Source organism: Cavia porcellus, unplaced genomic scaffold (assembly GCF_034190915.1).
Source record: "Cavia porcellus strain 051 isolate PalLab524CR breed Dunkin Hartley unplaced genomic scaffold, mCavPor4.1 scaffold_6, whole genome shotgun sequence".
NCBI classification, from domain to species: domain Eukaryota; kingdom Metazoa; phylum Chordata; class Mammalia; order Rodentia; family Caviidae; genus Cavia; species Cavia porcellus.
In genome coordinates, this window is record NW_026947489.1 from 74,751,599 (window position 1) to 74,765,824 (window position 14,226).

The following is a 14,226-nucleotide window of genomic DNA, read 5'->3' on the forward strand; positions in this document are numbered from 1 at the left end:
CGATCCTCCTGGCTCAGCCTCCCAAGTGCTGGGATTACAGGCGTGAGCCACCATGCCCGGCATCCTCAGCATTTTTTGTTTGTTTGTAACGTTTTGGTTTTGGAAATCAAACTCAGGATCTTGCACTTGCTGGGCAGGTGCTCATGCCACTGAACTATATCTCTGACATCTCAGTGTTGTTTTAATTTGCCTCTTTCAAATGATCAGTGATGTTGAACATTTCTTATGTACTTATTTGCCATTTGTACTTCTTCTAAGAAGCATCTATTTATTTCAGATGCCCATTTTTAGATTGGATCTTTAAATTTGGAGGGTCTTCTTTTTAAATTTTTTATATATTCTAGATATTAGTCCTTTGTCTGAAGAACAACTGGCTAAAATTTTTCCCACTTTGTGGGTTGTCTCTTTACTTTGCTGGTGATTTCTTTTGCTGTGCAAAAGCTTTTTAGTAAGACGAGATCCCGTTTCTTGATTCTTTGTATTTTATATGTGATCAGTGTTTTGTTCATAAAGTCTTTGCCCTCACCTATGTTAAAGCCCTATGTATGACTGCACGAGTCTTTGGGGTGACATCTAGACACAAGCCATAACACCTTGTTATCAAGGGGAAGAGAGGACTCATTCATCTCACCCACGGTTTTTTCTTGGTCATAGTGTCTTTTTTTTTCCTCTGTCTTCATCATCAGAAATACTATAAGGCAACTTTGAGTTTAAAAATTCTGGCTAGCATTATCTTCTGTGTAGCAATTTATTCTCTCCTTTTGCTGCAGTCTTAAAAAATAAAATGCTGAACGACTCTCTGGGTTTTGTTTTGCTTTTGATAGTAATTTGCCTTTGTAAGCAAACTTTACTCTTTTGTTATTGACTGTACTGAGATAACAAAGATGCAGACATCTCAAGGAGCGGTGTGTGAAAAAGCAGGAGATGAGCTGACAGGGAAAGATGACATTCTGCCAGTTTTGTTGCTCATACATGTGATACTTTTTTTTTTGTACCGGGGCTCAAACTCACGACTGTGTGCTTGCAAGGCAGGTGCTTATGCTGCTGAGCTAAATCTTCAGCCCCCATGTGACACTTTTTCTGATGAAAAAGGTTCAGCATAACCTTTTTTCCTCTCGAATTTTCAACTAAAATCAATGCCCCAAGAAACCATTCTAAGTGTATTTTGTGACTTTCTACTAGTATGTCATTTTTCAGAGCCTAACATCTTTTCCTCAAAGCAAGGAAGTTCACGAAACTAGTGGGCCTCAGAGTCCAGCCTGTGGCATTGGGATTTCACCTTTCTGCCTCTTCTGTGTGACCGTGGGCAGGCTGAGTTTCTTCTCTGTGCCTGTATCAATGTCCCAAATGTGGATGAGATCATTGCGTTGCTGGGGGGGGGGGCAGTGGTAGCCATTGCAGTGGTGCCTGGAAAGGGCCTGGCTCTCTCTTCCTACCTGCCTGTTCCCCCTTTGGAGGGTAGTCACTCTGCTGGATGGCAGGATGCTCTCTATGTTGGTGGCTAGTGCAATGTAAGAAAGTGACATTATGCCAATCTTAAGTCTGTTTTCTGTTGCTGTAAATGAATCTCACAGACTGGGTTATTTATAAAGGTTTATTCAGCTCATGGTTCTGCAGGTTAGGAAGTTCAAGACTGAGGGGCCACATCTAGTGAGGACCTTCCCGTTGGGTCACATCATGGTACCACCTGTGCAGACAAGCAGCCAGACCAAGTGATCTCACTTTTATAACAAAAGCACCTCCCTCCAGGACCCTGGGTTAATCTGGAAGGCAGAGCTTTTACGACTGAGTTACCTCAGAAAGCTTCTTCCTGCCGACATGGGTTTTTTTGGGAACATGCAAACTGTTACAGGCCCCCTCTTCACTGAAGACTCTGGCTGCAGTCTGGAGCTGCCCGCCTATGCTCAGCAGTGAAATGTCCATGAACAGTGCTGGCTGCCCTCTCTCTGACCCTGTTCCTGCAGGGGCAGGTGGAAGGCCTGGCTTACAGTCATGGCAGGAGATTTGATGTGGAAGAGAGTAACAGTTACTGGTTTTCTGGGACTCCTTTTTACTCATTGCTTCTCACACTATGGTAGGGAGAAAACTGATGCCATCCTTGGTTGGTTTGATCCCTGAACATACAGTTCCCAAAGTCACACATCATCACTTCCACTCTGTTTTGTGTGTTAGAAGCTTGTCACTTGGTTAAGCCTTCATTCAGGAGAAGGGAAATCACACCCAACCTCTTGAGAGGAGGAGTTTGTGGACGTATTTTTTAAAACCACTGCCCTGTTGTGATTTTGACCACTGAGTTTGCTCAGTAGGCCTCACCTCTGCTCTCTTTGGACCCCAGTTCTCAACATCAGCACCTCAGTTCAGCTGGCAGCCTCTATGCCCTCGGGATTCCAGCCTGCGCAGACTCCGGACCCTGCGGCCCCTGTCGCCTACTTCCCCTACTTTGACAGGACCTACCTGGGGGTGGCAGCATCGCTCAATGGGGGCAATGTGCTGGGCACATTTGTCCACATGCTGGTTCAGTGGATGGAAGATCTAGGTAAGACGCGGACCACACGGTGCTATGTCTTCTGCTTGTCTTTCCCCTTCTGTATGCTGCTGTCTTGGAGCTTCATGTGCTATTTCTGTGTTCAAGTTCAGGTCTCAGATCGGGCTGGGTCTCAGCATATTCCTTATTGCCTTTGGAGTCTGAGCTTGTGGCTTCCTTTCCTGCCTATCCTCTTCTCTGTGGCAGGTGGCTGGTGGCAGGTGGCAGGTAGCAGGCGGCAGGTCACCTTCCCCTTGTCTGGACTGTGCAATATTCCTTGGGTTCTGTTGACTCCCATGGTCTTACTTTCTCTGCCAGAAAGTCCCTGTGACCCTTGCATTTAGAGTTTTCTTCTGATGACTACAGAGAGCTAAAATAGAATGATCAAACAAGCATCCATGAAAGACTCCTGGTATTTCATAACACTGTAAAACCCTCACAGCACTTAATCTCGGAAAGTAATTCTTTTCTCACTATCTTGGATGTGTCCCTGGAAGTCTTCCTGACCCCTTTATTCATCAAGTCTTCCTCTGCTTTGCATGTATGGCAGCATATGTAACCCCTTCTCCTAGGAAAGATCTGCTTTGCAAGCACTGAGGGTGGAAATGACTTTCCAGGTCTAGGGAAACCATAGCTATCACATGCAGTGGTCAGCTAAAGGGACTCAAAGTCAGGTAACTGCAGGAAATGTCCAACCCTTGAAAAGGACGAGGCACAGACAGCAGAGTTAAGAGGGAGACTCCTCCTAGTTGTGTAGACCAGTGCTTTCAGGCTGTGCAGGAGGTCTGGGTCCCCAGGGCAGTTCTGTGGGGTCCTATCGGGATTCTCTGTTGAAAGAACCCGAAGGTTTTCTAGTTGCAGAAGCATTCATCCAAACCTCCAGACAAACCCTGTAAATAGATACTGATGTAACTGGAGGCTATCTGTGCTGTCAGCAGGCAACTGTTTCTCGTACCCTTGAAAGAGCTGGTCATGCTTAGTTTATTTCTTGGTGAGATGCTTTTGCAAATGTACATGGTTTGTGTCTTGATGAGATAAGAAGTGCCTTGAATAATAGTATTTTTATATCATTTAACCTTTTATGAAATATCTCAGTATTATTACTTAGCTTTCCTATTCCTGGGACAAAATATCTGACAGCCAAAGCTTAAAAAAGAAGTTTAACTTGGGCTTGTAGTTTTAAAAGTTTTAGCGGGCTGGCTTCAGGGCAGAAGCATCACGGAGGATGGGCCTGGCAGGTGGCTTAGTCACTGCTGAGACACGATGCCTGGCACACACAGCCTAGCAGAGGGGAGGCTCACAGCATGCAGAGGTTTCAATTCACAGTCTCAACTGCTTCCAGGGAGGGTAGCATGCCAGAGAGGCATGGCAGAGGAGAAGGAGCTCGTGTTGTACAACAGGAAGCAAAGAGAGATCAAGGGAGGAAGGTGAGAGGCCCCTTCCAGGCGATGCCACAGTGACCCACCTCCTCTGACCAGGCTTCACCTCCCAGCATCGCATCTAGCTGGAAACTAATCAGTGGACTAATCCACTGGTGAGTGTCACAACCCCATGATCCCGTCACTCCCGAAAAGCCCCACCCATGAGTGTGTGTAGCTTTGAGGGGACATCTAGATATAAACCAAAGCAGCAAAGGAAAGCTACTTACCTCAGGGTGGCTGGAAGCAGAGAGCATAGGAAGAGAGCCAGAGAAAGACTGAGCATGAGAGAGATGGAGAGAGCAAGAGAGAAATCAAGACAGGATAAGAAGAGAGAGGAAGGAGCTAGGATAAGTGCACACCTTTAAGGTCCTGAGTCCCCTTCTCCATCTGGTCCTCAATTAGTAATAGCACATTAACTTACAAACTCATCAACAGAGTAAGCCACTGCTGAGTGTATCACCCCCACCTCTGAACACATGATGCTTGGGGGATGTATTATATCCAAACCATAGCAGTCTAAAATTATGTCACTTTACTTTTATAAAATTTCTACAGTTATGGACGTACTCCCCAACACCTAGGTCACAACCTAAGAGATACTTTCTTCCCTGGTGAGCAAGATGAGTTTGTGTACATTTTCATGTTTCCTTAATTTTTTGAATTTTTACTAAAGAAATACAATCACATGACTTTACAAATCTAAACTCTAGACTTCTTTTCGTTTTGCCAGATCTCCCCCTAATGCCTTTTTCTCTGTGCTAGGATCCAATTCTCATTGCATTTGTATCTCCTTAGCCTTCTGCCTTCTATTGGATTGATCCCTCCTTAATGTCTTCTCCTTGTTTCCTCTCCTTAGAGGGTTTAACCTTCTTGTCTGTGCTTTTAGAAATTACTGGTGCACTGATTCCAAGGGTATGGAAGAGTTGTCATTTTCACATGTTTTGTGGTATGTAAATTGGTACATCTCCTAAAGATTTACCCTTGAAAGAGGTAATAACATTTCATTTACTTTTCTGTAAGATCCTTTTACACATTCATGATTGTTATTTGATGAAACAGGAAGTGCTATGAGGGCTAATTTTTTATGTAACTTGATCTTTAATGAAATTTCTGAAAAAAAATAACAAAGGAAATTTCTGCCATTGTGTATGTGCATGTATTTTGATCTAGAAGTTCCTGTCCAAGGACTGAGTCTAGAGATATATACACTAATACACACCTGGTAGGCTATTTACCAAGAACAATTTTTAAATTTTTTTTTATCAGTACTGGGGATCAAACTCACGACCGTGTCCTTGCAAGGCAGGCATGTATGCCACTGAGCTAAATCCCCAGCCCTTAATTTTTATTTTTTATCTTTGTAGTGCGAGGATCAAATCTAGGGCCTTGCAATATACCAACCTAGCAGTATAATTTTTACAAGCCCAATAATGCCAGACAATTTTGTTGTTGTTACTGTTTGTTTTTGAGACGAGTGTCTTACTAGGTAGCTCAGGCTGGCCTCAAACTCATGATAATCCTCCAACTCAGTCTCCTAAGTGCTGGTATTATAGGTGCCTACCACCACACCAGCCTCTCTATGTGCTTTTTAGAAACTTCAGTCTTTGTTTTAGTTTGGGGATCAGATTTTAACTGGGCCGCTGTGTGGCAGCCAGAAAATTGTCTCTGATCAGTTTTAGGGGATTGGGTTGGTATGGCCCCAAGACATCACAAGAGAGGTTGAGGAACACTTGGTTCTGTGTTCCCAGAGTGAGTAAGGGCAGTAGAGGGTTCAGAGGGTCTTGAGCCTGTGCCAGTGCCTCAATTTTGTACCCTTGCAAATGTAGAAATGAAGAAATATTTGGCACGAAAATAGGCATAACTGGGGTACGCTAGCCAGCCAGGAGGCCAAGGGCTCACTGCTATGGTTTTGGCCCTGCTATGATTCTGCCTCCTGAAGTATCTTGGACCTCCCAGGTTCCAGTCCCTATGGAAGAGAAATTGGCTTCCCTTCAGCACTTTCCTTTGCAGACTTCCAGGCAGTGGCTCTCTGGCTCTGTTCAGAAAGTCAGTTTTCACTCTGTATCTGCTTGTCTTTCAAATATGGGCTGAAATGCTTCAGGTCTTGCCATTTCCTCTCCTGTGTTCTCTGTCCTTGGTTTTTCTTTCTTAAGAAAGAAATTTGGGACTGGTGTAGCTGTGGTAGAACATCTGGTAAACACGCTTCAGGGCCTGTGTTCCATCCCTGAAACTGCGAAGGAAAAAAAGGAGTGATTGGGCCAGGGGTTTAGCTTAGCCGCACAAGTGCCTGTGTGGCAAGTGTGAGGTCACGAGTTCGATCCCTGGTACACCCCCCCCCCCCCAAAAAAAAAAAAAAAACCATAAAAAGTGATATTTCAATGAAATTCTTAGAGAAGGAGGAAAGATATTTATCATATTCATCCTGCTGTCTTTAACCATGAGTCATGCTGATCAGATTTTACTAGTTACCTATGATATTGTCGTTACTTTTTTCTCTCCCATTTCCAAATATGTGCAGTAGATTGGTATAAGCTAAATGTTTTGATGGTGTGACTGCACTGTAACTTTATAGGTTAGTGATCCTCAGCATCAGATGTACACTGAAATTAATTATGAAGTCTTAAGACAATATTGATATCCTGGTCCCAGGTACAGACATGCTGACTTGTTTAGCGTGGGGCTAGGGTAATGCAGAGCCTGGCAGTTATAACACTCCTCAGGTGATTCTGATGCCTGGCAACCAGCATCACTCTAGGTGGAGCCAGCAATCCCTGGATCCTTTAACAAATGCAGGGCCTCAGAGTCTGCCCTAGGAACAGAGTCAGAAACAGAGTTCTAACAAGATTCTGTAAGGAATTCGTTCATAATTCATGTTTGAGAAGTACCTACAGGTCTAGGCTGGTGGCTGTCCAGCCTGGCTCCATTTCAAAATCACCTGGGAAGTGTTTAAAGTTCTAGCACTCAGGCTGCAGCCCAGACTGGTTCCATCAGGGTGTCTGGGGATGGTAGCCAGCACTTCGGTAGTCATTCAGGTGATCACAGTGCATCACAGTGGTAGACAGCTCCCGGCTGGGACTGTTTTCTTCCTATCAAAGCCAGGTATGCACTCTCTCAGTTAAAGCCAAGCTAGAGATTGAAAGTGGTATATTTTCATATTATCTTCCTTCTCCTGCTTTTTCTTCTTCTTCATCTTCCATGTGCTCTATCACTGAGCTATACTCCAGGCCCAAAAGTGAGTGTAAGATCAAAGGGTGCTGAAATCAAAGATGTATATTCTCCTCTTCCTCTTCCTCCTCCTTCTCCTCATCCAGAATGTAGAGCTAATATAGTGTGGGGGAGAAAAATCTGACCAGGACTGGCTTGACAACAACCAGCTGCTGGATGGTCAACAGATAGCTCACTTCTCCTTGAGCACAAGTTGCCCCCTGAATGTAACTAGGTAGCTTAGACTGTGATGGGACCTGGGTTCCTGGGATTGCTGGTGACATTGCTAATGGCTTGAATAGCAGCTTTCACGATCCTAGTGCATGTAGCCTGTACCCCCTTGGGAGTAAGCACCCCATCACTGTAACATGGTTATGATCCCCAGATTAGGGTTGGGTCTCACATTGACACTGATGAGAGAGTTCCCTGAAATCTGTCTGGAGCTGTCTGGGGTGGGAGCAGGGTCTGGCTAGTCAGTAGGTATGAGCCTGAAAGTCTCTAGCCACAGTGAGGAGCAATAAGCAGCTCTCTCCTTGCCCCTTGGGAATCTGTGTAGTCTCAGCCCACGACCAGGGGCCACCCGAGCTCACAGAGGTCTTTCTTGTTCTTGGCAGGCCTGAAAGTTGAAGAAACCACTGTGTATTCACAGATGATCCAGGCAGCTGTGCAGCAGAGAGACACCTGCCTAACAATCACCCCAACAGTGCTGGGGGAGAGGCACCTGCCAGACCAGCTGGCCTCAGTGACCCGCATCTCCTCCTCCGACCTCTCCCTGGGACACGTGACTCGGGCCCTGTGCAGGGGCATTGTTCAGAACTTGCTCTCCATGCTTCCATGTGAGCAGCTCAGAGAGTGGGGAGTGGAGCGCGTGAGGGGAAGCGGGAGTGCGCTGTCCAGGAATGAGGTGCTGAAGCAGGAGGTGCAAAGGGCCTTTCCCTTGCCTGTGTCCTTTGGGCAAGATGTGGATGCGGCTGTCGGGGCAGCTCTCATCATGCTCAGGAGGAGCCTTGACCCGATGGACTCCTAATCCACCAAGTGTCATCCCTTTGTAACTCATTTTGCAGGTCTTGTGATTGCTGAAAGCCCTTCAATGAGCGGTGGGGAACCTTTTGGAGCTCCCCATGATAATGAACAGCCGCTGCAGCACACGTGCCACAGGGTCACCACAGCCACTTTAGATGATGTGCCTGTGGTACTGATTGCATTCAGATATTAAATAAAGCTGGTTCTTTCAGAGCCTTGACCATCTTGTGTTGCAGCCCCTGGGGAAGGCCTGGAAAGGGAAGGGAAGGCTGAGGGACTGAGGTAGCTCTGCCTGTTGGAGCAACCTTCCCTTTGCCCGACAGCAGGCAGCCCATCTTCCTGCTTAGGGTGCTATGCATAGGGTGTGTAAACAGAAGACTAAGAGCCAGATAGGACCACTTCAGACATAGGCAGTACTGGACTGTGACCAGCATGGCCCGGAATGCTCTGACCTCTTTCCAGACCAGGTACCTACTCTACTGCTGAGGGCTGAGCTTCGCAGAGTCCATGGTCATCAATGAAAGATCCCACTGCTAGGACCGAGGTCCCCTGGATGTGACCTAGGTCTTCTGTAGGAGTGGAGGATTATACACAGCTGCCAAGGCCTCATTTTTCCAGCCTGAAGTCATGAACTGCTTACTGATTGTTTTCTCATTTTTTTGGGTGGGAGAGAACATGGTTTGAGACAGGATATCACTGTGCCAATAAATATTTGCAGCCATCAGCTTACTCCTCAGATGATGGACTAGGCAACAGTGATGGCATTTGGGCTGCACGCCCAGTATCCCGGTCTTACCACCACATGGTAGAGATGTACTTTCCCACTCAAATTGGAATGTGAATAGAAGTTATCATTTCTGGGCAGAGGTCTTTAGGAGCCAGCATCCTATTTGTCACAAGTGACTGGTGGTGACTCAGATGGTGTAGGCTCTGCCATCTTGGATTCCTGAGTGAGGGCAGTGTGGCACTGAGCCCTCACCAAACAATGAGGGACACACAGTATAAGTGATAAATAAACTTTTGCTATTTGAAGTCATTGAACTTTGGGGGTATTTGTTACAACAACATACCTAAATTTATTCTGACTGCTACAGTCACAGTAGAGACTGTACAAAGTCTCCTACATCCTAGCACAGACTACATTAGAGATAGTGAAGCATCAAGTGGAAGATGGTGTCCCGTCCAGGATGGTCAGGTATGTTTGAATTCCTATCACTAGCAGCCTAGATAAACACTGTGACTATTACACCCATACCTGGAAAGGGACCAATTCATTCTTCATACAAATGATATCCAACTTAACCAAACAGTTAACATTTTTTGAGTATTTACTGTGACCTGAGAACTGTTATAAACTCTTATTCAAATTCATTTGACCTTTACAAGATTCCTAGAAGGCAAATGTTATTATCACCGCTTCACGGATGGAAAAATTGACTCATCAGAAGTTAAGTAACTTCTAGTGAGATCACAATGCTGGAATGCTTGAACATTCTAGGGACAACAGGCTTAGTGTTTATGTAAAAAAGTATTGGCTTGCTCAGGGTATGACAGACTGTCTGGAGTACTTGGTCACAGAGCATATGAAAATATTTTCAGGTAGTTCCTTTACAAATGGCTTACCAGTCTGAGCATGGTAGCACATGTCTGTCATCCCAGCACTGAGGAGGCTGAGGCAGGAGGATCACCGTGAGTTCAAGGCCAGCCTGGGCTACATAGTGGGTTCAGGGCTGGTTTGAACTACATAGTGAGGCCCTGTCTGAAAAACAAAACAACAACAAAGAGAAATGACTTGCTAAATAAAAGCATTCCAGGTCCTTGTCTCAAAGAATTGGACAAGACAAGCCAGTAACAGTGCCAAATGTTTATTTGAAAATGAAGGGTGAAGGGTAAAGGGAAGAAATAGCTCTACAGAACAAACTTAGGGCAAACAGAGAGAATGGTAAAAGAAAAAAGTGTCTATGAGAAGCAGGGTGGGATACCATAAGGGAGTCATGATAAAAGCGCCTGTGGCCTCTCGTTTCTTATGCTGTCCTCGTTTGATGGGAACTCACTAGTTCTAAACAGAGTTATTTGGCAGGGTCCTGGGATCTTGAAATTGACAGATCCAGCCCACTTATCACTGTCCTGCAGTCTTATAATTTACAGGTCTTGCTTATTTCCCCAGCCCGTTGGCAGGCCCTCCCTCCTGTATCAGAAGGATGTCATAGGAGTTGTGGTCAGAAGTGTTGGCTGGAGAGTGAGGGCTCTGGGGCACCAGGTGAAGAGGTGAGGACCTCTCCTGAAGGCAGTGTGGAGAGCAGGATTTCCTGGGCTAGGAGTATAGCCGGATTGGAGGTGGGGTGCTACAGGAGCTAGGAGCCCTAGAGAAGAGACTAGAAGATGATCTGGAGAGAGACAGGCAGCCTGGCCCTACACAAAGCGGAGGTGTAGCACTTGCCTGTCATCCCAGCACTGAGGAGGCTGAGGCAGGAGGATCACCATGAGTTCAAGGCCAACCTGGGCTACATAGTGGGTTCAAGGCCAGCCTGGGCTACATAGTGGGTTCAAGGCCAGCCTGGGCTACGTAGTGGGTTCAAGGCTGTCCAGCCACTCAGGCTTTCTCTCCTCCCTCTGCTATGGGTCTGCCTTTGACCTTTGACTATATCACCATGTTTCTATGGTTCTGTCATTCTCTTCTTTTCTTCTCAAATGAGCTGAAAACTCCTTGAGGTCAAGCTGCCTCACTAGGTGTTGTCTGCCCTGTCTTCCTGTACTTTAACTTGGGTCCACGTTCAGAACATCATTGTTGTATGACAGATCCTGCACCTGGTTCACATTCCTGCCTGGTTGCTGTCTGCCTGCTGCCCAGGGTCTTGCTAATAGAGTAAAACTGGAAGCCAGCACCCTGTTTAAAGGTCTTTGTTGGCTTGGGGCCCCTGCCTTGCACCGGGAACAGTGTTTCCGGCCCTGCCTGGTGTCAGCAGACTTGTCCAGGTTCTCACCTGTCGTGGGCCCCAAGAGGGTGGAGACCATGCTATTCATCCTACCACACCACCGTGGGACTTTTGAAACACATGGCCAGACCTAAGGGAAGAGGGGCCCACCTGCCTTTTTGTCTCAGCCACAAGTAGATGGCCAAGCTGTCTTTGACAATGAGATAGTCTCATTACAGAAATGCTTGCTTGCCTGACTCATGAAACATTAAGCAAATCTTGTTTTTTTTTCATTAAAAGACAATTAGTCACAACCTCTAGCTAATGGCCGGATACATCTCAGCAGTCAGTAGATGTGGTCTGAGAACAATAATTCCTGCTGTCTGCCTGGGGATGTACAAGCTTCCAGAGTCCACTCTCAGCCAGGGTTCTTATTAACCCCCAGAAGTCTTGCAAAGCACGAAGGGCAAGTGGATAAAGCAGTGGCCCCAGAGGTGTGTCCTCCAGCCTGAGTCCATACCCCCAGCACCTGGCACGGCCAGGCCCCTTCAGTTCGGATCCATCCTCTGCCCTCACCCCTACCCTCCACTTGGCTTCCTCCCATGGCTCCTGGTCCCTGTCCTGTAAAGCGGGGCTGGACTTCTGTAGCTAGTGGATATTGAATCTTGCTGGCTCAGATGACCACTTCCATCTGCTTCTGGAGGATGTGATGCTGCCTTACAGACCCCTGTACTCCTTTAAACTTGGCCTTTTAGACCCACATGGGTGCTCATGACCCACAAGCCACTGGCAGAAGGGAAAACAGTTTCCTTCCAGGTTTGTTCTTTGCCATGTAGATCTGGGAACCCTGTGGCCATTTAAAAGCAAAACAGAAATGTTAAGAAAGTTAAACTTCGACACACAATTTAGTAAGCTCAAGACAAATGAGTAGAGCTGTCACTGTCCTGGGGCAGGTCACAGGCACCTGCTAGGGTGACTACCACTTCCGGGCCTGGGATCATCACCACTCATTCCTACCTGGCTCCTCTCAGAGATTCCGAGCTGATGGTTCTGATTTTGCTAATTAGGCTTTTTCAGCACCTAAGCATTTTCGGGTTTCTAGCTGTGCTGAAGTCTGGTCTCAGATCTGAGAGGAACTTGGATAAAGAAATTTGGCTCTTTTGGCCCCGGTCAAGAGCTCAGTTTAAGTCGACGTGCCCCCTGGTGGTGGCACTAGAAGACGAAACTGCTGCCATTGGCCATGTCAGTGGCTTTGGCATCTGTCCCATTTGATTTGGCCCAACTACCTGTTGGTCCCTTCTCTAGCTACTTTCCTGTGCTGCTGCTTGTCCCATCAGCCCTGGATTAGAGGGGTACCTTCCTCCCACACGTCGTCATTAAATTATGTTTTGCTCCCAAGAGTTTTGATAGGTACATGGTTAGGTAAATCTAGAAGCACCATGTTTCACCTTGTGACCCAGAAAATCAAGGCTATGGATGTGGATCTACAGGATGTGTCCCTGCCACCATACTGTGAACTTTAGGAGATCCACTCAGGACAGGGCCTTGGAGATAAAGCCATTCCAATAAATAATTCCCACCTATTTCTCTGGGCAAGGCCCAGGGCTAGGCTCAGAGAATGACACAGGGCTGAGAACCTTCTCTTGCCCTCGAACCGCTCATAGAACCTGGAAAGCAAGTCACAAAAATCTGAGAAGTGCAATCTCAACTTACGATTAAGAAGCTCAGAGAACAGTACATGTGTCACTGTCCTTGGGTAAGGTGTGGAGCTTGTCTGTTTCCTTTCCATATTTGGATAGTGGAAACAAAATTATTTTCAGCTTATGAATTTTTTTGTGAGTCCCAGTGAGATAGTATGTTTAAAGTACTTAGCTGAACTCAATACATTCTCTGCACTCAATAAATGTTCACAACCGTGGTTGTTGCTGTTGTGATTATAAATGTTGTTTGCCATAGAAGTATACAGACCTAGCTTTCTATGGGAGGAGAGAGGTGAACACTTTATCCCAGGTCCCCTTTGCGGGATGAGGGACTTGAAAGGCAGAATTGCTGGTTGGTAAGATGGATGGTACAGGCAGATTGGGCAGAAGGAGGACAGGGAAGAGTACAGAGGTGGCTGCAATGAGTGTGGCTGGGAAGGGGTGAGTCATGCTGATGGAAGAGGATGGGCCATACTGGGAGAGATGATGGGGCAAGGACTCAGGCTGAGGGCTGGGCACCATGGAGAAGCAACAGGGTATAGAAGAATTATGCTCTAGGACTGTTGAGGGGTGGTTGCTGGACAGAGGAAGGGAGATACTTCAGGTCCTCCAGGTCAAAGTAGTGGTGGATGTGAACCCCAGAAACATGATCCAGACAGACGACAGAGAAGGAGATGTTGGAGTTGACAAAGAACCCTGGATTTGGTTGTATATGAAATACATATAGGTAGGAAATGCTCACGGACAGCTGAATGTGGACAGAAGAGGGGTCCACCTTGAGAGCTGCTGAGGGAAATGGTGTGCAGTCTTCATCTGCAGATTCAGGGGGGCAGAGGTGGAGCTCAGGGAGAGAGAGGGCTGGGTTGGGCACCTGGATGGAGGAGTCGGTGGCTTGGAAATGTCAGATAGGTTTCCAGGGAGATTGTGCGGGCTGGGAGGAGATAAGAGGGAAGACTGGGCCCTCGGAACCCCTATGTGTAAAGGAAGGACGTGATGAGGAGGGGCAGCTGTGGGAAAGAGGAGGACTAGGACACCCACCGCGGACCTCAGATCATGCACAGGGCCATATGGATTCTGTGCAATCCTGGTAAGATCTAAAGGCTCTGCTAACACAGGGGACATGTTTGGGGACACATTTTCCTCAGTAGAGGCAGAAGTCGCCATGGTGGATAATGGGATAGTTCTGGAGGAAAAGTGCCAACCTGCCCTTTTTGGCCCATGTAGTCAAGGGAAAATGATTCTCATGGACTTGGGAGTTGAGGAGTCACTGCTGGGAAGTTTTTATTCCATAGATTCTAATTCTGGGCACACAAGGTGCCCAAAAGAATCAAAGGCAGGGACAGGAACAGACAGACACCTGTACACCGGTGTTCATAGAGCATTACTCACAGTAACTAACAAATGGAAGCAATCCAAGTGTCTGTTGATCAGTAAACACA

General features: G+C 46.7%; 1 protein-coding gene across 1 annotated transcript in view; it reads left to right on the forward strand.

The window, feature by feature from the left end:
- Shpk (sedoheptulokinase) overlaps positions 1 to 8,385 on the forward strand; it is a 32,394-nt gene extending 24,009 nt beyond the window's left edge. The window contains exons 6-7 of the mRNA XM_003469516.5: positions 2,336 to 2,536; positions 7,764 to 8,385. Of these exons, the coding sequence (XP_003469564.2) occupies positions 2,336 to 2,536; positions 7,764 to 8,176 (614 nt within the window). The 3' untranslated portion in view covers positions 8,177 to 8,385. The remainder of the gene's footprint in view (positions 1 to 2,335; positions 2,537 to 7,763) is intronic.
- The last annotated feature ends 5,841 nt before the right edge of the window (positions 8,386 to 14,226 follow it).